Here is a 27071-nt window from a genome sequence, read left to right on the forward strand (position 1 = left end):
ATGTTTATCTATAATTAACTATGATACTAGTTCACTGAAGCTTCTAATTAGATAGAAAATAGAAATAGATTTCACCAAATTATCAAAATCAAATTATATCTAAATGACAATAAATTATATTTTTGTGTATTCTATTCTTTTCTAAACATGAAGCTGTTATACCACAAGGGTGCAGCAGTAAGAACTACAGAACTTCACAAAAATAAAACTATTAAATATAAAGTTTGTCAGTAAAATGAATCCAATAGAGTACAGACTTGTTCCTGACTCGTATTGTATTTTGTGTTTGATAATAAATTGTTTTTCATCATTAAATGGTATAACTTTCAAAACATCTGAATGTCGCAATCAGGGCAACAGATTTGTTGGTGTATTGCGCGGAAGTCATCTGCATCCTCCGCTGCTTTCACTTCCATCCACTTCAGGAGTGGACGCGACTGAGCGTAGCTGATCGCTGTGACAAAATCTCCAAACTTCAGCTGCTCATCACATGCAGGATGAGAGGATACTTACTGGGAGTACTTGTACTTTTGAAATACTGCATTTGCGGTGATGTGGTGAACTTTGATGGAGACATTAAGGGCTTTGTAGTTGGTAACAGTAAGTTATTTGTTCTTACTGAACATCGACTACATCAGATGAGCCACGATCTAAACGAGGAGAAGAGGAAAGACATCACTAATGCTACTCACCATAACAGAGTCAACATTCTGGTGCCTTTTGAAGCCAACGGTACCCTGATAACGTGTGGGACTCTTGAAGATGGATATTGTGAAGTTCTTAATATAAGTGACATTACAAACATTATTTACTATGAACATAATATATTGGTAGGACCGCGACAGAATCAGAAATCTGTTGCCTTCATAGCTGGTAAGTACCTTTTGGTTGGGAAAAAGGACGATGATGCAAAACCTCCAGATATGTATTCTGTTGTTAGCTTGTGGAGCACCTCAGAATCTCAACCAGGAGGGATTTTCTCAAGAACAGCAGAAGGATCAGATGCCACTATTCAGAGCACAATGAGAGATGTGGAGTTTGTTGATGGATTCCAGAGAGTTTCACCCTCAGAATCCTATTTATTTCTCAACGCAAAGACTGACTCTGAGAGGAAAGTGCTCGTCCTGAGGATGAGCTCTAAAGGAAAAAAGACAGAAATAATCAAATCCCTACAGGCTGCAACGATACGATGCTGCAGTGATAAAGTTCGTCCAGTGCTCGTCGCCTCCACCGTTATTCCCTCAGTGAACGGTGTTATTTGGGCAGGTGCGTTCAGTGCACAGAATCAGCAGGATCCGGAGAACAGCGCGCTGGCTCTGTACGACATCAGTAACGTTCAAGGACAAGTGAAGGGCTTCTGCGCTATTGGTGAAAAGACATGTGCATCTGAGGTTGGAAATTGCATTCATAAACGTTTTTAAATAAAATGAGAACAGTATTTGACCTTATTGATGTTGCATGTTGAACATAGTTGTAGCCTACTATTCACTAAAATAAAGTTTATATTGTTGTTTGTGTTTCAGAGAGGTAGTGAACTTCAGCCGCTCTCTGTAGTGTTCAAGTACAGCTCAATATCAGCAGTGGCAGCAACTAGAAATGGATCCTGGATTGTGTTGTTCATAGGAACCAGTGATGGACAACTCATAAAGGTCTCCTTCACCTCTCTCTCATACACATGTGCTTTTATTTTCACTATTCTCACTGAGTTTTTATTTTTAAGCACATGCCCACCATTTCCATTTACACATATATTCATGCTTCTCTAGCTTGTGTTGGATGAGAAATTCACACCAGGCTGTCCAATAGTGCTGTACAAATCTGATGATGAACAAGCAGTGCTTCCCAGAATATACTTTGATCCAGTAGATTTCAGACATATCTACATTGCTCTGAGGAAACAGGTGAGGTTTAAAAATTTGCAATTAGCAAACAATGAAAATATATATAGTATATACACTACTAGTGTAGTAGCAAAATCTTGAAAATATTGAATAATGAATAGTTTCTGTATATAACATTTTAATGATACAAAAATTACTCTTACAGTGTTCTAAAATAAATAAGTAAAAAGTGATAATCATTTCCAGAAGCAATATGAAAGGAATAGTTTGCCTTATACTTTTGTTCATCCAAGGCAATGTTTTTATCCACCAAAAAAAGGCAATTCTCCCAGTTAAAGAACCACTAAATTAAACTAAATTACTAAAGCAGGCAGTATCCTTTACTGTGTGTTAGATCGAATCGTCATACTTGTCTCTTTCTGCTCATTTTTTTGATGTAGTTAAGAAGAGTGTCCGTTGTTCAGTGTGATAAATACAGCACTCTGAGAGACTGCAGAGCTGCTCTGGATTCTCTCTGCGGCTGGTGTGTGAACACAAACAGGTCAGCCTGCCTTTATCACATCACACATGATATCTACTGCGGGCTGCATTTACTACAGTAAATGTGCCTAATTGTAGAACAGCATGTTAACTGCATGTTAGTGTAAGTTCACTACTGTGTATAAACTTGGATGGGTTAAATGCAGAGCACAAATTCTGAGTATGGGTCACCATACTTGGCCACACATCACTTCCATTTCCCCTTTCATTTTTAACTTCTTATCATCTATATGGACATGATGAGCAGTGTGCAAACAGTTCTGTAGTGATATTTTGGTTGATGCTGTTTTTATCTAGATGTTCTACTCAAGATGAATGCTCAGATACTTCATGGATTTCCATCCCAAAAAACTCTCTTCAGACACAGCTGTTTTCTTTTCAGATGACAGAGAATTCTTCTAGAAAGGTATACATCGATATCTAAAACAATTTTATAATTATAATTTGGAAAATATTTACTAAAATACTCTTTACCAACAATTGCCCACTCCTACACAGATTACTCTACATGTTTCCTTGAGTCTGGAGAGCACAGGAAATCCTGCTTTCTCATGTACTTTCACTAAAGAAAGTGTGAAGCTGTGTGACGGGTCTGATCTGGATGAAGTTTTCCCAAACTGCTCCTGTAGTTTTTCTGACCAGATGCTCTATAATAGAGGTTGGCTCTCCTTCAGAGAAGTTGTATATTTACTAACATACAGTGCATTTATGTAGTCAGAATCTTATAATTATAAACATCTGTTCAGGTTTAAAAGTCTCTGCTACAGTCACCATACAGGATCAGAAGATCACAGAGATGCTGACGCTGAGGAACTGCTCCAGTATCACAGACAATTCACCAAATGCTTCTTATACACAGTGAGAAATGCACAGTCTAAACCAGACTTCTTGAAAGACTTCTTTGAACTTTTATTTCATAAATATTAAAAATATGAATTAAATGCAGGTGTGTTCAGTGTATCTCATCTGGGTGTCACTGGTCCTCTTCTTCCCAGCATTGTGACTGGACACCTGGACCTGGACCACAGTTAAACATTCAGGTGAGGAGACGTGTTAGCTATAATGCAGTGATTCAGTATATATTGGGAAATAGCATACCTTTATAAACTGATAGCAATTCATTGTTAAAAGCTGAACTATCATTGACTGAAGTGAACTCAGGAAGTACATGAACGGCTCTTTCTCTACTCTTTAGGATGCATGTAAAAATCTACTCTCTGAGATGGTCTACGATGTAAGTGTCAAACTGATTATATGCCCAACTTCACAAAATAGGGATATTGTTTTTTTCTGTATGTTCCTATTTCAAAAGAATATGACTTTACAAGAGGCCAAGGATTTTGTTTCCCCATTTGAGGAACAATTTGTCAATCATCATTCTTTTTAAATTATGTGTAACATATTATTTGTTGATATATTTACGATATATTTAATCAATGTGTATTTATGGTGGTAATAATAATAATAATAATAGTAAACATAATAATTATTATTATTTAAGTATTATAATATATTCAATTATATAACAAGTTATGAAATTTATTTTAACTTCTGTTATTTTGTTTATATTCTTTTTTTTTTTTTGAGTGCAACTGAGTGCAACCTTTGGTGTTTTGCAGAAGCCAGAGATTCTCTCTCTGGAGCCCAACAAGGTTTCTTTCCGTGGCAGAAACAATGTTTTACTAAGAGGAAGGAACCTGGAATCTGTCACTAAAATCCGTATTCGAGGGGATCTGGAGTGCATTCCTAAAGAGTGAGACTGTGTGCTTGTTTAGTGGTGTATATGAATGAGTGTAGATTCAGATAAATGATACTGTATCTGGACATGAATGTTTCTCTTCAGATCTCCAGTGTTTGATCGCTCCAGTGACACTTTAAGGTTCCACATTCCTCCCAGTGGAACTAAAGGAACAGTGAAAGTGTGTGTTGTTACTCCTGGCGACCGTTGTCATGGTTACAGTAACAGCACCATCACTTACAGTTCTCAGCCCAGCTGCACAGGAATACAGCCCACAGTCACCTGGAGCAGGTCAGACATTTCAGACCACTGTCAGATAAGCTTCTACATCTCATCAACACCTTACTGCACATTTTAATTAGCAAATCTAATGTCCTACAGAACATTTTAATCATGAACTTTTCAAGAGCTCTGTTAATGTGGAAAAATAAGATTTGCATTGATCTGCAGAGATACTTTTAGAACAGAGGAAAAGTCATATACGAGAAATGAAAGCAGAAATGAGAGTCATTAGGTCATTTCCTGCATGTTTTGTCAAGTGTCTGAAATCTTCAGTTTAGTCTTGCTCAAACTGTTAGAGGTTTAGTAAGAGCAACCTGATTTCTGACAGCCCGGCTTTTCTTAATATTTCTGGTGGGTTTCATGTCCATTGTTTGTAGGAATATATGGCATTGTGTGTCTGTGTGTGCATGCAAAAGCAACATATGCAAAAATAAGTAGGCGAGTACAAATGTAAATAAAAAAATAAAAAGTAAATAGATGAATGAATGTTTTATCATGTATTACTGGCTGAAATAGTTTTCAATCTCTTCATGCAGTGGTGGAAGGAAGATTTATGTTCAGGGCAGCAATCTGGAATTAGTGGAGTCAGTTACTGTCCTTCCCTCTAATAAAGTGCTGAAAACACAATACAACACAAGCTCAGGGGTAAGATGTGTTTATTACGCGTGCAGTTGCTCACAGAACTTTATCTGATACATAGAGGTCAGCTATTTATAACATCCATCACCTTACTGACCTCCAAGCTGTTATGATGCCTAAACATCGCAAGCAATTGATTATAGAGATTAAATTGATTATAAATTTTACACAAAATTTTATAGAATTTTAATATTTAATAATAATTAAATATTGATTTTAATCATTTTAATATTGATTGTCAGTTAACATGAAAATAATTATAAGCTTGTCTCTGTCAGAATTGTAATAATGACTGAAGACTTTAAGTGTATTCTCAGCTTACAGGCAGCTTTAAATGTCACATGTATTATTAAATATGTATTAGCATCATATTTTCATCGTCTCTCTTTCTCAGGACATGTGGTTTCACTCACCCCGCTATGATGGTGGAGGTCAGCTTAGATTGTTGTTGAATGTTGGGAACTCCACTGTGGACTGTGTGGGTTATTTGTCCTACAAGCCTGATCCAGAATTCACCGGATTCACCACCTTACAGGTGGCCAATGATGTACAGGTGAACATTAAGGTGAGTTTAATGATACAGTGAGTTTAACTTTAGTCTACTGTCTGCATTTTTGGCATGCGTGGTGGCCCCTGGTCTTAAAAACTCTAAGTAAATGTATTATGTGTCTGCACATCAGCTTGTGAAACTTACAACTTCCAAACCATCCCACACTCTCTGTTTCTCAGAAAATGAAGGATGATTTGAATTTGAGTTTGAATGAGGTGACTGTGACGGGTCTACAGGGAGATCAAACGTATCAGTGTGTTTTGGAGAAGATTGAGTCCAATGCCGTCATCTGTAAGATTAAAGGAGAATCAGGAGCCGTCCCAACAGTGGACAAACTCAATGTGAATGCACATATTCATGTCTTATTCAAATTGTCTTAATTACTTGTTGTAAATTATTTACAACCCTTAGAAATCTTACATACCTTCTTTTACTATAATTTTCAGATAAATGTTGAGGAATTTTCAAAAAACCTTGAGTCTCAAAGTGGTTTAATATATTTACTCATCCTTGCTGCGTTGATTCTGCTCATAATTCTGGGTGCTGTTGGTAAGTGATTTCAGATTTACGTCACATATTTTCACAATAGTCCTGCAGGTACTAATGTATGTGTTCGCTCTCTCTCTGTCTAGTTGGATTCATTGTTCACCGTAAGAGCCAGAGACAAATGAATGAGAGAATGAACAAGGAACTGGACATACTGGAAAGCAACATCAGAAGGGACATACGACAAGGTTGGTCATCTTTGAAATGCTGTTCTTTGTGGTGTTTGTAAGCATCACTGTTGCTCATACTGAAGTTTAGTATTATGAACACACAACTAACCTTAAATATTCAACTTTGGTGTGTAGCTCCTCCTGCACATTTGTGCACAGGACACAAAAAGGATCACAAGCAATATTGGGGTCCAGAATTTCATGGAGACTTTGGGTGTTTTGTTTTTTTTTTGGGGGGGGGGGGGGGGGAGCTTGTAAGTAACTACATAACCACCACAGGTTATGTAGGTTATGTAAGTAGTGTTTGCAGGCAAACGTGCTACTGTTGACATGAAAATGTTGTTACTCCCTTAAATGCTCATATTGCTATATTTGTTTGTTTGTTTGTTTTGACAGGCTTTGTTGACTTGCAAACAGACAAATCTGATTTAATTGATAATGTTGGAGCCATACCCTTCCTGGATTACAAACACTTTGCCTCTAAAATCTTCTTCCCTGAGGTTTAATATTTTATCTCTCTTAAATTCCCTTTTTCCTTGTAGAGTTGCTATATGTGTTTGTTTGTTTAATATATATTTTCTCATTTTCTCTAGGCTGGTCATCTGACAGCAGTCATGATCAGAGACATTGGGCAGGTAAGATGCTGCAGTGTCTTTAGTAGTATATATATCATATTGTACAAAACTAAATGTTTTATCTCTGTCTTTTTATGGTTAGGACTCTGAGCAGACAACTGTAGATGAGAAATGTCAGGCCTTTGCTGCGCTGATCAGAGATAAGCAGTTTCTCAGTTGTTTCGTGCATGCATTAGAGGAACAGAAAAACTTCAGCATAAAAGACAAGTGAGTCAAAGACATTTAAATGTATGCATTTAGCAGACACTTTTGTCCAAAGCGAGTTACAAAAGAGGAAGAAGACACTTTGAACATATTCTCACCTCTGTTTGAAGATGACTTGATAAACCTGGTCACAGTTATTTTGAGACCTTGGCTTGATGCCTGTTGCTTAGAAGTGTAAACAGATAATGTTTTGTGTTTTTTTTTAGAATAGCAGATCTTCCTCTTCGAGGGGACTCAAAAGTGTCTGCCCTTAAAATGTCCTCCACACTGAAACACAGATATGTGTTTGATAATGTACTTAATAAATTTAGTTTTAGATTCAAAGTACTTTATTGGTTTGATGGTGTTAAATCGAATCTCCTCGCAGGGATAATGCATTCAGTTTCTTACCTAGATCCTGTTAGAAGATATCCATTTTATCTGGTATCCAAAACAAGTCAGGAGAGTTTTGTCTGAGACCCAAAATCAGTAACACTGCATTTTGTCTGATACCCAAATCTGTACTAACTACTGCTGTTAAACGATCAATTGCATCCAAAAGAAAAGTTTTTGTTAACATCATATATTTATGTGTACTGTGTATATTTATTATGTGTATATATATATATATATATATATATATATATATATATATATATATATATATATAAATACACACACATTCATGTATGTATTTCAGAAAAAATATGTTATTTTTATATATTAAATATATTTATTTATAATATAAATATAGACATGTAAATTCATGTAAATACTTTCAAAATATATACGGTATGTGTGTGTATTTATATATACATAATAAATATACACAGAACACACGCATATACTGTATTATGCAAACAAAAACTTTTATTTTGGATGCGATTGACAGCACAAGTACTAACTAAAAGCCAGGGAGGACCAGGAAGCAGGAGATGAAGTTATGATGATATACATGAGCAGGGTTTATTGAGTAATCTTAGTTGTGTATATTTTATTTCTCAGACTTCATCTGAGCAGCACAAATCCAACAATTGTGATATCAAACTGCTTCAGAATGACATCTCAAAAAACCTTGACATGGAGACATTCCCTCTTATTCAAGACAAATATTCAACAATCATTTAGATTAAAGATTAAACAACAATAGCAAGCATTGCAAGGGCAAGAAAATAAGAAGTAATATAAAAATATAATAAAAATTGCATAAATTCAAAAAAAGTATTAAATGTTATAGATCAGGGCTGTCCAAACTCGGTCCTGGAGGGCCTCGAGGACCGGGTTTGGACAGCCCTGTTATAGATGATCAAATGCTAAGTAATAAAAAAGATTAATAATAAAACAAAATGAATTAAATGAAGAAAATAAAACAAAGTACTTGTATTTTTCAAAGCATCAATATTCAAAAATAAAATAAAATTAACCTAATACAAGAAATTGCAACATACTGTACATATTATGCAAAATGAATAAATGAATGAAGCTGTGCCTGGTTTCTGTTTGCAAACAGATGCGTAACTGCCAGTAATGCTATTTTTATACTCGTATTTCTTCTGTTCTTTCTAACTTGTGTTTTTGTTCCTCTCTTTTTATCTCTCTGTCTGTTCATCTTCCTCTTAGATGTACAGTGGCGTCTTTGTTGACTCTGGCCCTCCATGGAGACCTGGTTTATCTCACAGAGGTCATGGAGGACCTTCTGCAGAGTCTGATGGACCAGTCCAGCAATGCAAATCCCAAACTTCTCCTGCGCCGCACAGAATCCATAGTGGAGAAGCTTCTTACCAACTGGATGTCCATCTGTCTGTACGGCTTCCTCAGGGTCTGTCCATGCATCCACTCTGTTGGGGATTTTGAAAGCACATATTCTCTTCAACTACTCATGTGTACTCACAAATGTATATGTTTTCTCCATAGGAATCAGTAGGACAGCCTCTCTTCCTGTTGGTGTCAGCTCTGACTCAGCAAATCTCGAAAGGGCCGGTGGATTCGGTGACAGAGAAAGCTCTGTACACTCTTAGCGAGGACTGGCTTCTCTGCCAAGCGCAGGATTTTGAGGCCTTGGTCAGTATTTCTCTTTTAACGTCTCTTTTTTGCAAAAACAAGCAGTTATGGAAAGTACTAAATTTTGAAATACCTTTCTGTAATTTGCAAGCCATATTCACATTTTATAAAATTCCCCAATATTAATCAAAAACACCAAATATTTCCTGACCACACTACAAAAGTTGCAATTTTTTTAATAGTTTTTTTGAAAGAAGTGTCTTATGCTCCCAAAGGCTGCATTTATTTGATTTAAAGACAGTAAAAAAAGTAATTTTGTAAAATATTATTACAATTTAAAATATATTTTAAAATCTAACTTATTCATGTCATTAAAACCATGACATTTGATGCAGAACTCTTTGCAGAACGGAAAGTTCAAAAGAGCAGAAGTTTCTTGTTAGCTGTGTACCTCTTGCATTAGATGCTCATAAGCTTCTGCTTTTTCTGTTGCCGTCATGCCCATCCTTAAACCACAGGAAGGCATCCTGTAGCTTCATTGCGCAACACAAGTTCTTCAGGCAGCATTTTCTGACTGTTGTGTTTTTTTTTCTTACATGTGTATGAACCATTATTAAAGGATAGAGCACACAAAAATGAAAATTCTGCTATCTTGTACTGATAGTTGTTTCAAATGTGTTTGAATTCTTTCCTCTGTGGAACATCAACAAAGATATTTTGAAGAATGTTGGTAACCAAAAGGTTGCTGTCCCCATTGACTTCCATAGTATGAAAAAAAAATATTGAAATCTATTTGGGCCAGAAACTGGTTGATTAGCCACATTTTTCAAATTATGTTCTTTTCTATTAGTCAGAAGAAAGAAATTCATAACAGATTTGGAATAAATTGAGGGTGGGCAAATGATGACAGAATTTTAATTTTTGGGTGACCTAACGTAACATTTAATGCTGGGCCATAGAGAATTACATTTATAATTTTTTTTGTTTCCCATAATTTTCTGTTCCTGATTTCTTCCTGATATGCGCTTCTTGTATTGAGTGTGGTTGGATGGTTGGTTTTTTGTTCTTGTTCACACTTGTGTGAACAAGAAAACAGGAAAGATTCATGATAGTTTGTGGATAGAATCATGTGACAAGGCCATCTTCCCCCCCCCAAAATCACCAGCAGGATTTCACGGTTAGACTGGTGCAACCGTTGTGCTTCTGCATGTTGCTTTCTGCAGTGATATCAGTCTTGCACAAGCCTTCCTCTCACAAAACTGGACTGTATTGCCAAGCCAGTAAATGCCATTTCTCCAAAGGAAGATATTTGTGTCAGAAGATGGTCTAACTCATAGTTTAAAACTGTATTCTGCTGCTTTACAGGAAATTACAGTGGCAAAAATACAAGAAGTATTTAACCTGTGTAACGCCACGCCAGCAGAGGGAGCCCTCACCTGAATACTGACTGCATGCTCCCTCTGCTGCTTCTACTTCCACTTCCTGTTTGGTACTTTAAAAGCGATCACCATGTGCTTCCACCTTGCGAAGTATTGCCAGTTTCACCTGCCTTACCGAGCGTTTTTCATATACCCTGTCTGATTACCTGTTGCCGTCTTGTTTTGCCTCTGGATTATCGAGTTTACGGATCGCCCCTTTTGGATTGTTTGCCAGTGAGGACTGCTTTATGGTTTGACCCCTTTTGCCTGCCTTTGTCTTTTGCTCTCTAGATTTCCCCTTCTTGCTACGTTTGTTTATTTGGACTGATCACCCGGTATTGACCCTCTGCCTGCTTTATCTCACCGCTGCCTGGAATACGTTTATGTTGCATCTGCCTTAGACTGCCTTCTGACACCAACCTCCTGCCTGTTTTGTGTACTCTGCTTTTCTTAATAAACATCCGCAAATGGATTCAACTTCTGCCTCAGCGTCCCCGTTACAGAATACTTCGCCTACAATGAATCCAGCGGACGTTTCTAACCTCCAAGCGGCATTTGCTTATCAAGGAGAATTATTAAAGAGCTATCAGGAACAACTCAGGAAACTCCAGTCCGTCAACGAGCACCTAACACAGTACATTCGATCGCTACCTCCTCCCACGCCTAGAACGGTAAGCTTTGCTCTCCCTGACAAGTTCGATGGTACTGCTGAGTTATGTAAAGGATTTATTCGTCAAGTTAAGTTATATTTCGACCACCAGAAAGACAAATTCGAAACCGAAGAAACAAAGTGTGCTTCCCTTATGACACTGTTAACGGGCAGAGCCATCGATTGGGCTTCAGCAGTGTGGGATGCGGACGTTCTGTTCAGATGCTCAGTTAACTATTTCATGGACCAACTCCGTGAGGTGTTTGAATATCCCGCAGGGGGCAGGGATGTTTCGACACAATTGATCGGACTTCAGCAAGGTGATCGTACAGCTGCGGAATATGCCATTAACTTCCGAACTCTGGCTGCTCAAAGTGGATGGAATGATGTCTCATTGAAAGCTATGTTTTTCCACAGTCTTAATCCTGCTCTACAAGCTGAACTGGCTTGCCGCAAAGAGGATTTGTCCTTTTCTGATTTCGTCTCGCTCACGGTAAAGATCGATAACCTCATGAGACAACACTCCAAACCCAAACCTGAAAGGAGTAACCCCTGTAAACTCGCAATAGCACCAACACCCATATCTTCTCCACGGGAGGAACCCATGCAGATCAACATTTCAAGATTGTCAGCGGAGGAGAAGGAAAGACGTCGCACTAACAACTTGTGTTTCTACTGCGGGGGAACAGGCCATCGCAGTCTAGGATGCCCTCAGAAACGTTCATCCAACACCAGGGTAAATATTAACCACTTTGCCTTACTTACCAACCGATCTCTCACCTTTCCCATTACCCTAGAAAATGATACTCTGTCTCTTGAACTTACTGCCTTGATAGACTCGGGAGCAGCGTTAAACATCATCAACCGGACTGTGGTGGAGGAATACCAGATCCCCGTTCAACCTTGCACACCCCCCATAAAGATCAAAGCCATTGATGACGCCCTCATCGGAGAAGGAATCACTTATCAAACCAAGACACTCACACTCAAGGTCGGCCTGCTGCACCAGGAATCTATTTCATTCTACGTCGTTGACTCTCCCAAGCATGAGGTAATCTTGGGATTCCCCTGGCTTTCGATTCACGACCCCGACATCTCCTGGTATCATGGTGAGCTAACACATTGGTCCGCCTTCTGTCAAAAGAACTGTCTTTCCGCAAAACCCCAACCCTGTTACACCACCACGGTAGAAAGTCCCCTCACTCACAAGGACGTTACCATTCCATCCTGCTATCACGACGTATCTGAAGTGTTCAGTAAGACAAAGGCAGCCCAACTTCCACCACATCGTCCCTGGGATTGTGCCATTGAGCTCCTCCCGAATGCCATGCCCCCTAAAAGTAAAGTTTACCCCCTTTCACAAAAGGAAAGTCAAGCCATGGAGGAATATATTAACGAGGCTCTAGACTCCGGATTCATCCAACCTTCTACTTCTCCCGCGGCAGCAGGGTTTTTCTTTGTCGAGAAGAAGGACGGAGGACTAAGACCCTGCATAGACTATAGAGGCCTGAATAACGTCACAGTTAAATTTCGTTACCCCCTCCCTCTAGTACCCTCTGCCTTAGAACAGTTACGTGAAGCCACCATATACACCAAACTTGACCTACGAAGCGCTTACAATCTCATTCGAATCCGTGAGGGTGATGAATGGAAAACCGCCTTCCTCACCACTAGGGGGCACTACGAGTACCGGGTGATGCCGTATGGGATGGCCAACTCTCCAGCTGTGTTTCAGTCGTTCATCAATGAGATCTTCAAGGACCTGCTCAACAAGTATGTGATCGCCTATATTGACGATATTCTAGTATATTCCAAGACAGAGGAAGATCACGTTGATCATGTACGTACCGTCCTATCAAGACTCCTACAGAATCAACTGTATGTAAAGGCAGAGAAATGTGAATTTCACGTTCGTCAAACCTCGTTCCTCGGGTACCATATCAGTCATCAAGGGGTTAAAATGGACATTTCCAAAATCCAAGCAGTCATCGAATGGCCACAACCCACCACAGTAAAGGAGTTGCAACGGTTCCTGGGGTTTGCTAACTTTTATAGGAGGTTCATCCGTGATTACAGCATGATTGCAGCCCCCTTGACATCCCTCCTAAAAGGTAAACCATCCAAACTAGCATGGACCGAAGCGGCCAGTCAAGCTTTCGTCTCCCTAAAAGAGAGATTCACCTCGGCCCCCATCCTGAAACATCCTGATCCAAATTTGCCCTTTATAGTGGAGGTGGACGCTTCTGATTGTGGTATAGGGGCAGTCTTGTCACAGAGACACGGTCAGCCAGGCAAATTGTTTCCATGTGCTTTCTTCTCCAGGAAACTGACTCAGGCAGAGCGTAACTACGACGTGGGGAACAAGGAACTTTTATCAATGAAAGCAGCAATTGAGGAGTGGCGACATTGGCTTGAAGGTGCCACTCACCCCTTCCAAGTAATCACAGACCATAAGAACCTAGAATACATCAAGGGAGCGAAACGTCTAAATCCAAGGCAGGCTCGCTGGGCACTCTTCTTCACTCGCTTTCAGTTTACGGTAACCTACAGGCCGGGCAGTCAGAATAGTAAAGCGGACGCTCTCTCACGACGCCACGATCCTCCTATCGAACAACAATCCCCAGAACCAATACTTCCTCCCACGGTTATCCTGGCTCCCATCTCTTGGGATATCATGGAGGAGATTCAGCGTGAGCAACAGAACGAACCACCACCCACAAACTGTCCCCCCAACCAGCAATTTGTACCAAGTACTCTACGGAATCGAGTGATGCAATGGGTGCATTCTTCCCTAAGCTCCGGGCATCCAGGTATCTCACGTACTCTCCATTTAACTAAGAACACATTCTGGTGGCCCTCCATGAACAGAGATGTAACATCATTTGTGAAATCATGCTCCCTCTGTGCTCAGTCTAAGACCCCCAAAGAATTGCCCTCTGGTCTTCTACGCCCACTCCCCATACCACAACGTCCATGGTCACACCTATCCATCGACTTCATCACCGACCTACCACCCTCCAACGACTTCACAGCAATACTGGTAACCATCGATCGATTCTCCAAATCCTGTCGTCTCATCCCCCTAAAAGGTCTGCCCTCTGCCATGGAAACCGCTCTTGCTCTCTTCCACAATGTGTTTCGCATCTATGGCCTCCCGGAAGACATAGTGAGTGATAGGGGCACCCAATTCACTTCTCAAGTATGGAGGGCATTCTGCAAACAGTTGGATATTAACGTGAGTCTGACTTCAGGATATCATCCTCAAGCCAATGGCCAGGTGGAAAGATTGAATCAGGAGATTGGACGATATCTGAGAACCTACTGTAACCGTGAACAACATAGATGGTCGGAATTCCTCCCATGGGCAGAATACGCCCAAAACTCGCTCACCCACTCGTCTACAGGTCTCACCCCCTTCCAGTGTGTCCTGGGGTTTCAACCACCGATGTTCCCGTGGTCTGGCGAACCCTCCTCGGTTCCAGCGGTCGATGACTGGATAAGGCGTAGTGAGAGGGTGTGGGACAGTGCTCATGTTCGTCTTCAGCGGGCTGTTAGGACGCAGGAAATACAGGCTAACAGACGACGCCGTCCACACCCTCCCTACCAACCTGGGCAACGGGTCTGGCTCTCCACTCGGGACATCAAATTGCGGCTACCCAGCAGGAAGCTCTCCCCAAGGTACGTCGGTCCTTTTAAAATTCTTCGTAGAATTAATGAGGTTACCTACCAGTTAGAGCTTCCTGCTAACTATCGTATCTCTCCCTCTTTCCATGTCTCCCTCCTGAAACCGGTCCACCCGGATGCTGACCCCGGCCATGAAGCCCCAGAACCACCGCCACCCTTGGACATTGACGGGACTCCCGCTTACCAGGTGCACGAGTTGCTGGACTCGCGTCGGCGAGGGGGTCGGCTCCAGTACTTGGTGGACTGGGAGGGATATGGACCTGAGGAGAGATCGTGGGTAGCCGCCCGCGACATCCTAGACCCATCACTCATCGAGGAATTTCATCGAGCCAGACCCGACCGACCTGCACCACGACCACGGGGTCGGCCACGTCGAGCTCCGGGAGTCGCTCCTAGGGGGGGGGATTCTGTAACGCCACGCCAGCAGAGGGAGCCCTCACCTGAATACTGACTGCATGCTCCCTCTGCTGCTTCTACTTCCACTTCCTGTTTGGTACTTTAAAAGCGATCACCATGTGCTTCCACCTTGCGAAGTATTGCCAGTTTCACCTGCCTTACCGAGCGTTTTTCATATACCCTGTCTGATTACCTGTTGCCGTCTTGTTTTGCCTCTGGATTATCGAGTTTACGGATCGCCCCTTTTGGATTGTTTGCCAGTGAGGACTGCTTTATGGTTTGACCCCTTTTGCCTGCCTTTGTCTTTTGCTCTCTAGATTTCCCCTTCTTGCTACGTTTGTTTATTTGGACTGATCACCCGGTATTGACCCTCTGCCTGCTTTATCTCACCGCTGCCTGGAATACGTTTATGTTGCATCTGCCTTAGACTGCCTTCTGACACCAACCTCCTGCCTGTTTTGTGTACTCTGCTTTTCTTAATAAACATCCGCAAATGGATTCAACTTCTGCCTCAGCGTCCCCGTTACAACCTGTTAACGTTTATCACAGCGACAGCGCACTGAAGCGTTTTTTTCCCCACTAGTTTAATGTTTATGAATGAATTTAACGTGAAAGAATATCGTTAATCTTGACAAACTATATATCATTCTGAAGGTCTAAGCCTCAAGCATCGACGACAGATCGCTGTTTTTCGATGGAAAGCTTATAAGGAATGTATTTGCTACATTTGTGTAAGCAGTACACATCAAAACAGGCAGAATAAAAAAGCCGTACGTACCTTTATCATTGTAATAACGAGCCACAAACGCGTCCACTGCTGAAATCCCAGTTTAGTTAGAGAGGTAAGGGTCCACAGAACAACATCCCTGCGAGCACTTTTAGTCCAGCGAAACAATAACATTGTAATAAGGATGAATATTCCTTTGTTTACGTTTCATTTCTTCGGGAGAGTTATTGTTCGCGTCCGTTATGGAATAAATTACGCTCAAAAACAGCGTCTTGGTGGTAAAAAAAACAACACGGTGCTGTAGCATACAGTTTTACAAACAGAATGATACCGTCCACGGAAAAAAAAAAGTCTCAGAAAAGCGGAATATAGATTATTTGAATTTGGCGCTCCCTCCTGAAAGCGTGACGCACGCTCTGACGCAGCTGTCATCTGAGCGGGGCGTAACTTAGCGATCTGCTTTATCCATTTTTTACATTTTTTTATATGTGTGTGTGTGTATTGTGTGGGGAATGTGGCCGTGTCTGCATGATTATAATATGTATGGACGGACATCAGCGTGTTTATTACCGACTCTATGACGGCTATCATTGTGATTCATTGATCAGCTATTATTGATTATATGGCCCATCTGTTTGATTATCATCTGAATGGAAGCACATCAGCGTGTGTTTACTGACTCTATGACCATGTCTGCCAACATCACTTCATGTCTGGCAATCAGAATACTTCAGTATACATACTATATACAAAGCATTTTTTTCTATTTTTTTTCCTTTTTTATTACTCAAATAATTATTTTTGTATATTTTAGTGCTCAAATAAATCTGTCTATTATTTTATAATTGAAAAACTATGCAGGAACATGTATAATGACTAAAATAGCTTGTATAATTCTGCAATCCATTTGGTGGTTATTTTTCCTCAAACAGGGGGGTGGGGGGACTATAAATAGTTTCAGAAAAAATATTGCAGGAATCTCATTTTTCATGGTATCTTCTTCAAATTTGAAATATAAACTCATGAGACACGTGGCTTTCAATCCATTACTTTTCTGGATTGCTCCAGGACTTATTTCATGTATTTGTATATGAAATAAAAAAACATTCAGTGTGGAAAAATATTTTTCAAGGCACGTCAGTGTCTATAACTTTTTATCTTTTTGAACATTATCAACTCTGGATAATGGATAGTAAAGCCTAGAGTGTCTTCTTTCCAAAGATACCTAATTTGTTTGTGTAGCACACTTTGTCACGAACTGTTACCAGTTTAATTTAGGTAGGTTATTTTCACCTGTGAGGCCCACAATGGGGGCGAAGGTTAACAACTGCATAGTCTTATGCAATTGTGCATTTTTTTTAAACTGCCATTCTAAGATATTTATGTCGATACAGCATTTTTACAAATCTGACTCATTGTTACATATGAAGAGTTCATATGCAAAAACAGATAACTCCGTTTTTAACAATTTTTAATTTTTTATTACGCATTCCAATTAATCTCAATCAAACTGCAGTTAGGTTATTTTGATCAGGTTAACTAAAAAATACATCTAACTAACACAATAAACTTAAACTGTTTGCTTCTCCATGCTTTCTCATAATAAAAAAAACATTATAGATATATTATGTGCCACATATAAAATCAGTAGGCATTAAATTGTTTGGTTTATGTTTTCGCCCCCTGTAGAAACTGAAGGTTGTGTTTGCTGTGGGGACTGGAGGAGAGGTCAGTGAACCCTTAGAGGTCAACGCACTGACCTGTGACACAATACAACAGGCCAAGGAAAAAATCTTACAGACCTTCCAGCGCAAGTTTGGCTTTCCCTTCCAGCAGATCAGGGATATAGAAATCGGTTAGTAGATTCCCTGTTTTTCACTCTCTCACTGTTGATGATCATAATATTTCATAAAACTTTCTTATAGAGCCTACGTCTGTTGTTAACACACAGTTTCAGGTTGCCATTTGCAATATACGCCAAACTAATTCCTGTTTATATTCTCTGTTTTATGCTGTGCACTCACAGAATATGAAAAGGAAGGAAAGTTTGTCATGCTACAGGAAGTTGACGAGTCATCAGAGATTCGGGGGCATGTTACCATGTTGAACACTCTAAAACATTATCAGGTGAGTGCACGAGAAGTGGACTATATTCTAAGCAAACAGACAACTGATAAAACAAAAATCCCACATGAGCCATATCGAGGGGTGAGAACCAGAAAGGCGTAAGTGACATTTCACCAACTTTACAGGAGAGTCAAAACAAAAGTTTTACCATAGTTTGATCTGACTTTGTGTACTGATTTCAAATGTTTATAATAAAAATTTGTACACTCGTGGATGACAGTACTTTTGCCAGTAGAAAGAGCTCATTAAGAGCTTTCATTTGATATAAATATCTCCATTTCACCAAAAATGTCACTTACGCCCTTCTGGTTCTCACCCCTCGATATATAGAGATGAGAATAAGATAAAGGCTTAGGGTTTTGAGGTAAGGTATGTTCACACCAAGAACAACAACTATAAAGATAACTATAATAACAACCAATAACATTCTGTTTATTATGAGCACATATTGCAATTGTTTGCTGCTTTAAAGAAGTCAGGAACTGAGAAATCAAAATATTGATTTATACATCATCTGAAAGCTGAATAAATAAGCTTCCCATTGTTTGTTAGGATAGGACAGTATTTGGCCGAGATACAACTATTTGAAAACTATTCTGGAATCTGAGGGTGCAAAAAAAAAAAAAAAAAAGAATTGAGAAAATCGCCTTTAAAGTTGTCCAAATGAAGTCCTTAGCAATGCATATTACTAACAATAATAAAAAAGTTTTGATATATTTAGGGTAGGAAATATACAAAATATCTTCGTGGAACATGATATTTACTTAATAACCTCATGATTTTTGGCATTTGGCAAACGACAGCTTGTGGAATGGGCCACTTTATGATGTAATAGTGTGGCTAAACACCACCTCGGCAGAAGAACATTAATGCCTGCTTAGCCATCACTGCCTGTTTAGCCCCGCCCACTGATTTGCACATATAGTAGGTAAATAATGTACTGTTAGCCAATCGTAGCAGTGGGCGTTAACTTCGAAGTCTACAATCTGCCACACCTATTCATTCCGATAAGGGGAGTCAAAACAGGACAGAAAATAGCCTATTACTTCTAAATTATGATATATTTTTTTTTATGTACAAATCTTGATAACATTAGAAGTGGACCTCAGAGAAAAGTACAAAATAAAAACAAAGGCAGTACAGGACCCCTTTAGAAACACCTTATAGAAAGATGGATTCTGATTGGCTGATCATTAATCAACTGGAAAAAGTTGTTCTGAAAGTGATTCCAATGATGTCATTCATCTGTGTTGTTATTGATATAGTTGTGACATGGAATCCACTGTTCTCAAAAAATTAGAATGATTATTAAAAGTTTATAGTTGTCATTATCGTTAAGCTATTAAAGTCCCCATCAATTTTTTTTTTTTTTTTTGGCTTTTAGTATGAATATATTAGCCTTAAGCTAGTGTGAGCAAAAACTATGAAAAATTTACAGTCCCTCACTTCCGCCAATATGCTCAACATACGAGCAACATATGATCAAGGAAAATCATCAGATTTTCTATCCAATCAAATGCATCACCATAAATGCTGAAGATGCTGCTGAAATTGGTCACTTGTTAACAGAATGACTATTTTCTATATGGTGAATGGCATGGACAGTGCTATATAGTGGATAGGGATTGATTCAGACAGCGTAAGTTTGCTTTCCATTGGGGCAAATGAAGTCTGGTTTCGCGTTGTCACAGAGACAGCTCTGGTCCAGAGACACGATAGCACAGAGCGGATCATATGCGCAAGCCACCGCAGACCAGAAAACATATCAGACCCATTTGAATTTTAAACAAAATGCTATATTTTAAGTGAAATGGATGAGATTAGGAGGAGAAACGATTAGACAAACTTAGAAAAATTAGAAACAGCATTGACGAGTAGAAGAGATAACACCGGTGCCATGCACCAACATAAATGACACAATTTTCAAACTAAACTACACATCTACAGTATAACATCAATGGCTCTGGCCGAGCTGTGATATAAATGAAACGTTATTGGCTACTTTAAAAATAAACTGTCTTCCTGTTTCAGTTTAAATTGCATCAACACATTGAGTAGTGCTGAACGTTTCATCAATAGAAATTTTACAGATAAAACACTACAAAAGAAGTTTGTCTTACTGTCTTGCTCAGTATTTTTATGTTCCCTGTTGGCTTTATTCCAGGTACAGTACTTGAGATTGACCTTTCACTTGCAAAGCTTGTATCACAAGGCCAAATAAACCCAGATTATGCTCAACTGCAAACCCATAATACACCCATAGACTACTGAACCACAGTAGCCATTTTCTCAACTTTTCCAGGGTTTGTTTTTAATTATGTATTTCCACCCAGGTTGGAGATGGAGCATGCATTAAAGTTATCACAACAAAAGTACATGCACCATTGAGGTCTCAGAGCAGTGTAAAGGGTGAGTCACATTCCTCCCATCATCCAACAACTGAAACAATGCCATGCCCAGTATCACAATCAATACATTTTGGGTGGTTCATTTTGCTGTTGCAGTTGTTGCTGCTCTATTATTGTACTTAAAATAGGTTTGCATTCTGAGTGTTAATATCTGTATAACTGACAACTCATATTAGTTAACGACACTCACCACAATATTGTAGCTTTGCAAACACCCCAACCCCCTCTACAAAACATTCAGTATTACATTGCAACACAAAGTGGGTATTCTGAAAAAAATATTTTCTTCATGTAACAGTGCAACCAGATGTGTTCAGTACACTATTACATCAGCTGAGAGAAATTCAAATAAAGGGAAAGTTCAGCCAAAATATGACAATTCTGTCATCGTTTACTCGCCCTCATCTTTTTCAAAACCTGTAGGCCTTTTTGTCTCCTTGTAACATACAAGAAGTAGTTTATCAGGATGTCTAAGCTTAATTTTCCATACAATAAAAAGGAATGGTGGCCAGAGATATAAAGAAAGTTTACAAAAGACAGACAGACACTGGTTTCCCATCTAATTTCTTTATACGGAAGAGAGCAGCGTTAACAGTCTGATAAATATCACTTTTAGTTTTGCACACACAAAGTAAAGCCATATGGGTTTGAAATGATTGGATGACGAGTAGATAATTAGAATATTACCATTTTTGGGTGAACTATCCCTTCTATTGAACTTGTCAAGCTGAACTGGAGCTATTACAGTTTTTTTCAATTGCTAACAAGCGTTTACCGATACTTAAAGTACTTTCTAAACTCTTAACACAGCAACACACCTACATCACACAGTTAGCCAAATAGTTCATTTTCTGGCCAAAACCACGTTTTGTTAAATAAATACAAACTCTACATTTCAAAATGCTGAATACCTTTTTCTTCATATACTAACTCTATCAAAACACAGCAAACACCATTCAAAACCGAATAATTTGGTCAAAACATTGGCACTGGTTTTCTAGTCAACAGGAACATGTAGTCAATTATAGTGCATAGACTGTCAAAATGATAACAATTAATGGATTACAAAAACTGCATTACTTATCATGTCTCAGTTCGACCTGTATAGAACATACAATATGAGATCCATTAAAAATATTTAATAATAATAATAAGAAGAAGAAGAATTCAGTCAGCTAGTTCATTTTTGTGTGTTTGTGGATTCATTTGAGATAGTATGTGTACAGAATAGTGAAGGAGTCATCAGTACTTTATGGAATGTAAAAGAAAGTGACAGAAATGCTGCAGTAAAGGCTTTATTGGCAAAATGAAATTTCTGTCAGTGATCATAAAAAAACAAAACATACAGCCCTTTGCTTTTTACCCCCTTCCTCTCCTTCTCCCTTGTTAAAAAGTCAGAAAGAGCTTTACACTATTGCCAAGTATGTTTACACATACAAGGAATTTGACTTGGTGACAGGAGCTTCCAGTGCAGAAGAAAGTACGGACATAGTGCATACATCCATACATAGGAATTATACACAGAAACACTACTGTAATATAACACTTATATAAGAAAAGCTGAAAATTAAATAATGCACTGAATACAGAAGTAGAAATATAGAGAAAAAATGTAATTGTGTAAATGAATGTACAGATATGTTATTTACAAGTGTGTAGTTCACAAATGAACAATTTTAGATTTTCTCTCTATAAATGTGTCAGTTACGATGGACATTGTATCGTTATGAATGTTTTACAATTGTTCAGGCTAAAAATAGCCTGCGTTAAGACACTGTTCTTGTGCCTGGCTGTTCTGGTGGTTGGTATCGCTGACCAGAAGGCAACAGTTCAAAGAAAGAGAGGGCAGGATGTGTGGGGTCCAAAGTGATTTTCATAGCCCTTTTCCTCACTCTGATCTAAAAATCTTGGAGGTTGGGCAGGGCAGTCCTGACTGTCTGCTGTAGTCTCTTGATGTCTGATTTGGTAGCTGAACCAAACCAGACAGTCCTGGTCCAACTACTCCTCTCCCTAGTCCACCTTGTCTTCTCTCTGGTCCAACCAGTCCTTTTCCTCATCCCAACTATTCCTCTCCCTCGTCCAACTCTTTGTCCAACATTTTCTTTCTTTTTATGCTTCTCTGCATTGTTCTCTATTGTTTTGAACAAAACCAATCCAGAGAGGGCCTTTTTATAGTGCATGGCCATGTATGGAAAGACTTGGAATTATTCATTACTGTAAGATTGGAATCAGCTATTTCTCAATTATTAGTAATTAAAATAATTCTTCTTAGTAGCTCTTTTAAGCTGCTTTTGTTGCAGAAGTAGAGGCTTTATACTATATTTAAAGTTTGGAACATTAGGTCTTAATTTCTGTCATGCTGCGTTTAAGCATTTTTAATAAAACAAAAATATAAGAAAGATCCATGATTTTTGGTATGGGGCAAGGTTGTGTGAAAAGAATATTTAAGCATTTTAGAAACATTTTTAAGTTTCTTAAATAACATTCTTAAATATTTAAGCATTTAAGAATATTTTAGCATTTTAGTTAATTAACTGAATATTGTGTGAAACAATATGAATTGTGTTAATGGTATGGTCACAACAGAGGGATGTTGTGTTAATTGTGTTTAGAATTTTGAAAATGTGACTACAGATTAGACAAAGGGATGTTAGCAATTGAAAAAAACTGTAACAAGGAGTTCAGATTCTAAGGCAAACTTCGCACACTGAAGCACAAGGATGAAATTTGGCCTTGTGTAAAGGAAGTGGTGGTATTGGCTGTCTTTGTCTCTTTATACCACATGTTATATCTGCCGGTGGAGTCTCTTTTCCTGTACATGTACCACAGACAGTTTCTGGTAGCCTTTTATAACTTTCATGAAGTTATTGATATATTTACATTTTATAATAGTAAACAGATAAGTAATTGTTGTACACTCAAATATGAATATAAATTAATCCATGCCATTTAAGTTTGAGTGTATATTGATCACTGATCTGTTTGTAGTGTAATAATGTTGTTTAATGTCAGACAAGGTCCAAGATGTCAAAATGTATGTATGAACACATGCATTGTTCGCATCCGGTTATGTTTGCATGTGTGTTTATGGTATATGTTGGAGTGCATCTGCATTGTGCAAATTTGGGTGCTGACATGTGGCCATTTTAAGTTCCACTCAAACCCACTGTAACCACAATAGAGATTCAGTACTGTAACGCATCCTATCTCCTGCGTAAAGCACAACAATAATGATTGTTGGGCCACAGGGCCAGTATCAGCTTGACATTGCTTGCTTATATACTCATCATTATGGTGTTTTGTTTCACAGATTATGAGAACTTCGCTGTCAAGTACTTCCATCTGGTGAGTTGCCATAAGGCATGCATACTTCTCTAAAGTGTTTATTTTGGTGTGTCCTTCTCATTGCACTGACACACCTAATGATCTGTCAAGTGACTGTGTTGTGTTTCATGTGCATAATGTCATTTTTTCCTCTTCTTATAATGAGGCATAATAACTTAATCATTTCTATTAGAACCACTCTCAGCATATATAAGAAGACGTTGTTGGAAAATAACTTTGATTATATATTACAATAAACATGATATGAAAGACATTTCAAATGCACATAGTAACTGGACTTTTTGATTGGTCTAGGTCGATCCAGATATTGACACAGACCTGAGCAAACATCCAGAGAAAAAAGCACTAAAATGCAAAGAGATGTACCTCACCAAGCTGCTCTCCACCAAGGTGTGAATAATTGACACACAGGATCATTTTATTACATACTGTATAATGTATAGACAGATGCAGATGCAGATGTAGATAGATAGACGACAGACAGATAGACAGACAGTCAGTCAGATAGATAGATAGATAGATAGACAGACATACAGACAGACAGACAGACAGACAGACAGACAGACAGACAGTCAGATAGATAGATAGATAGACAGATAGACAGATAGACAGACAGACAGACAGACAGACAGACAGACAGACAGACAGACAGACAGACAGACAGACAGACAGACAGACAGACAGACAGATAGATAGATAGATAGATAGATAGATAGATAGATAGATAGATAGATAGATAGATAGATAGATAGATAGATAGATAGATAGATAGATAGATAGATAGATCGATAGATAGATAGATATATATATATATATATGAAAAAATGTGCTCATTGTGTCCACCAGGTAGCAGTCCATTCTTTTGTGGAGAATCTGTTCAGGAGTATCTGGGGATTGCCTAACAGCAGGGCCCCATTGGCCATCAAGTACTTTTTCGACTTCCTGGACGCACAAGCAGAGAGAAAAAAAATCTCAGATCCAGATGTTCTCCACATCTGGAAAACAAACAGGTGCTGGATAACACACTTTTATTTAAGTACACTTTGCACAGCTCCACCAGCAGATGCACTGACTGCTCACAAGATTTATTAACATTTATATGTTCATATATTTTCAAACCTCTCTCTCAGCCTTCCGCTTCGTTTCTGGGTGAACATCCTGAAGAACCCTGACTTTGTGTTCAGCGACATGGAAAAGACGCCTCACCTGGACGGCTGTCTGTCTGTCATCGCTCAGGCCTTCATGGACTCCTTCTCGCTAACCGAGCTACACCTGGACAAGGTAACCACTGAAACCTAACATGGAGAGCTGCAAATATCACAGAGATTACTGATTCCCTTTTTCTCCTACAGCATTCACCAACCAATAAGCTACTCTACGGCAAAGACATCCCTCAGTACAAACAGGAAGTGAAGTCTTACTACAAGTTAGTGAAGGACCAGTCTTCAATTAGCAGCCAAGAGTTGAAAATATTTCTTCAAGGGGAGTCAAAGGTACAATATGTCAAACACTACCTAGAAATTAAAGAAAGTGTATTGATAGGAAGATGATTGTAATGCAAATTGCCTAAATGTTAATTCTCCTTCTTCATCAGAAACATCAAAATGAGTTCAATGAATCTGCGGCTCTGCGAGAACTCTACAAATTCATGCTCCGCTACTTCAGCGAGGTACGAATCTTGCATTATCATCGCACATCTACTCTTTCGTGCATTTTTGGCAGTTTCACAGAACATTTTCACAGGATTTTCAGGCACATCAAAGCCACCGAAATTCTATAAAGGAAACCTATTTTGCTACTTTCACATCCTGTTTTAGTTCAGGATGTTCAAAACCTGTTTTGAAAGGAGATTTGATATTGTGTATCCCCTAGAAATCATCTGAAAGTTGGGTGGTCAGGAATGATGAAGTATTCCGATTTAGCAAAGTAATTATACAGCAGCATGACTTTTTCTTTTTTTAATACTCTGCCTCTACAGGTTTCTCAGAAGCTGGAACAGACAGACGCCCCCAATAGGTTGAAAGAGGACATGGAAAACGTGAAGGAGCTTTTTGAGAACATGAAGCGAAGTGCTTGGAGTTGAAATTTCTGATCTTGTTATTCATATGGGTATTTACACTGCATTTTGTTTTGTTTTTTAAGCTGGTCATTGAACTGGGCTCATCTCCATCATAAAGACTCTCAGCATTATCAGCCATATATTAGAGAAGACAGATTCACTTCTGTTTGTTGGACATTGTAGAGACCAAGTGAATGTAATTTATATTGATGAATTGTAGAGTTTGAGAGGAGCTCATTGTTGAGCTTATTGGACCAAAACGGACCTGTCTATACAATGTATCTGAAACCTATGATTTTTTAATGCAATATAAAACTTGATGTGGTTTAATTAGATTTTTTTGCTTTCTAAATCATATATTATTTTTTACTAGCTACAGAATTTGCATTAATCTGCCAGGTCAAGCGTTGTACGTTCATACTTTTTGAAATCTTTTGAAAATGGACTAAACAAATTATTTTTGTAATTTGCATAATTATTCAACTGTTCTGGTCTGCACTATACTAATAAAATGTGTGCAGATTTATGTAAAGAGATGTTTCTAACAGTGTGGTCACCGTTAATCTGTGTTCCTTTGTCGCCCTCTATTGGTTATACTAGTTATTACTTACAATACGACAGCTTTCAAGACCAGCTAGAGTAGACAACAAGGACATTCTTTTTTTCAGGACAGAAAAGATGCATTAATGAATTACATCATCCATAAGGAGTAATAAAAATACCAAACAAAAAAGAATGGGTGTAATTTCAATATATTTTTAAATGTTAGGGGAAATAATTTAAAGTATATAGAAAAAGTATAATTTGGATTGTAGTTTTTTCCCCCTTTCATTCTTTCTTTTTTTTTTTTTTTAATCTAATGTATCACGTAGGATATATTGATGGATGTTAGGTTTACTATTTGCCCATTTCAGTTTATGAATATGTCCAATCAGTAATAAATAGATGAATTATAATTGTAGTATTTTGATCAGTGTTTATTCAATTTCTAATGTATAGGAAAATAGAGTGCAACAAAAATTTCAATTCAAACCATAAAATGGCTAAAATTATATTTATTAATATGAAACATATCCAAACACCATATCCATATCTAGGATAACAAATAGACAATACACTCCATAATAATTCCA

At 38.5% G+C, this 27071-nt stretch overlaps 1 protein-coding gene across 1 annotated transcript; it reads left to right on the forward strand.

The window, feature by feature from the left end:
* Positions 1-408: 408 nt before the first annotated feature.
* LOC306861800 (plexin-C1-like) lies at positions 409-26898 on the forward strand. The gene is made up of 31 exons (XM_079404283.1): positions 409-1391; positions 1524-1649; positions 1767-1901; positions 2282-2382; positions 2679-2787; positions 2880-3039; positions 3128-3239; positions 3328-3421; positions 3577-3615; positions 4001-4134; positions 4225-4410; positions 4938-5046; positions 5435-5605; positions 5770-5931; positions 6037-6139; positions 6223-6324; positions 6703-6806; positions 6900-6941; positions 7024-7148; positions 8745-8943; positions 9039-9185; positions 17689-17854; positions 18026-18126; positions 20460-20535; positions 23845-23879; positions 24174-24269; positions 24726-24889; positions 25010-25160; positions 25232-25372; positions 25474-25548; positions 25858-26898. Exons 1-31 carry the CDS (start codon positions 498-500, stop codon positions 25960-25962), a joined length of 4464 nt encoding a protein of 1487 aa, XP_079260409.1. The 5' UTR covers positions 409-497; the 3' UTR covers positions 25963-26898.
* The last annotated feature ends 173 nt before the right edge of the window (positions 26899-27071 follow it).

The sequence above is a fragment of the Barbus barbus genome (assembly GCF_936440315.1).
Source record: "Barbus barbus genome assembly, chromosome: 42".
Lineage (NCBI taxonomy): Eukaryota > Metazoa > Chordata > Actinopteri > Cypriniformes > Cyprinidae > Barbus > Barbus barbus.

Excerpts from the sequence above, each read along its gene's own strand:
- LOC306861800 (XM_079404283.1), top strand. The coding sequence starts at position 498 with ATGAGAGGATACTTACTGGGAGTACTTGTACTTTTGAAATACTGCATT. Across the intron at positions 6,942-7,023 it reads TGATCAGAGACATTGGGCAG|GACTCTGAGCAGACAACTGT; the intron begins GTAAGATGCTGC and ends TTTTATGGTTAG. Across the intron at positions 25,549-25,857 it reads TGCTCCGCTACTTCAGCGAG|GTTTCTCAGAAGCTGGAACA; the intron begins GTACGAATCTTG and ends CTGCCTCTACAG.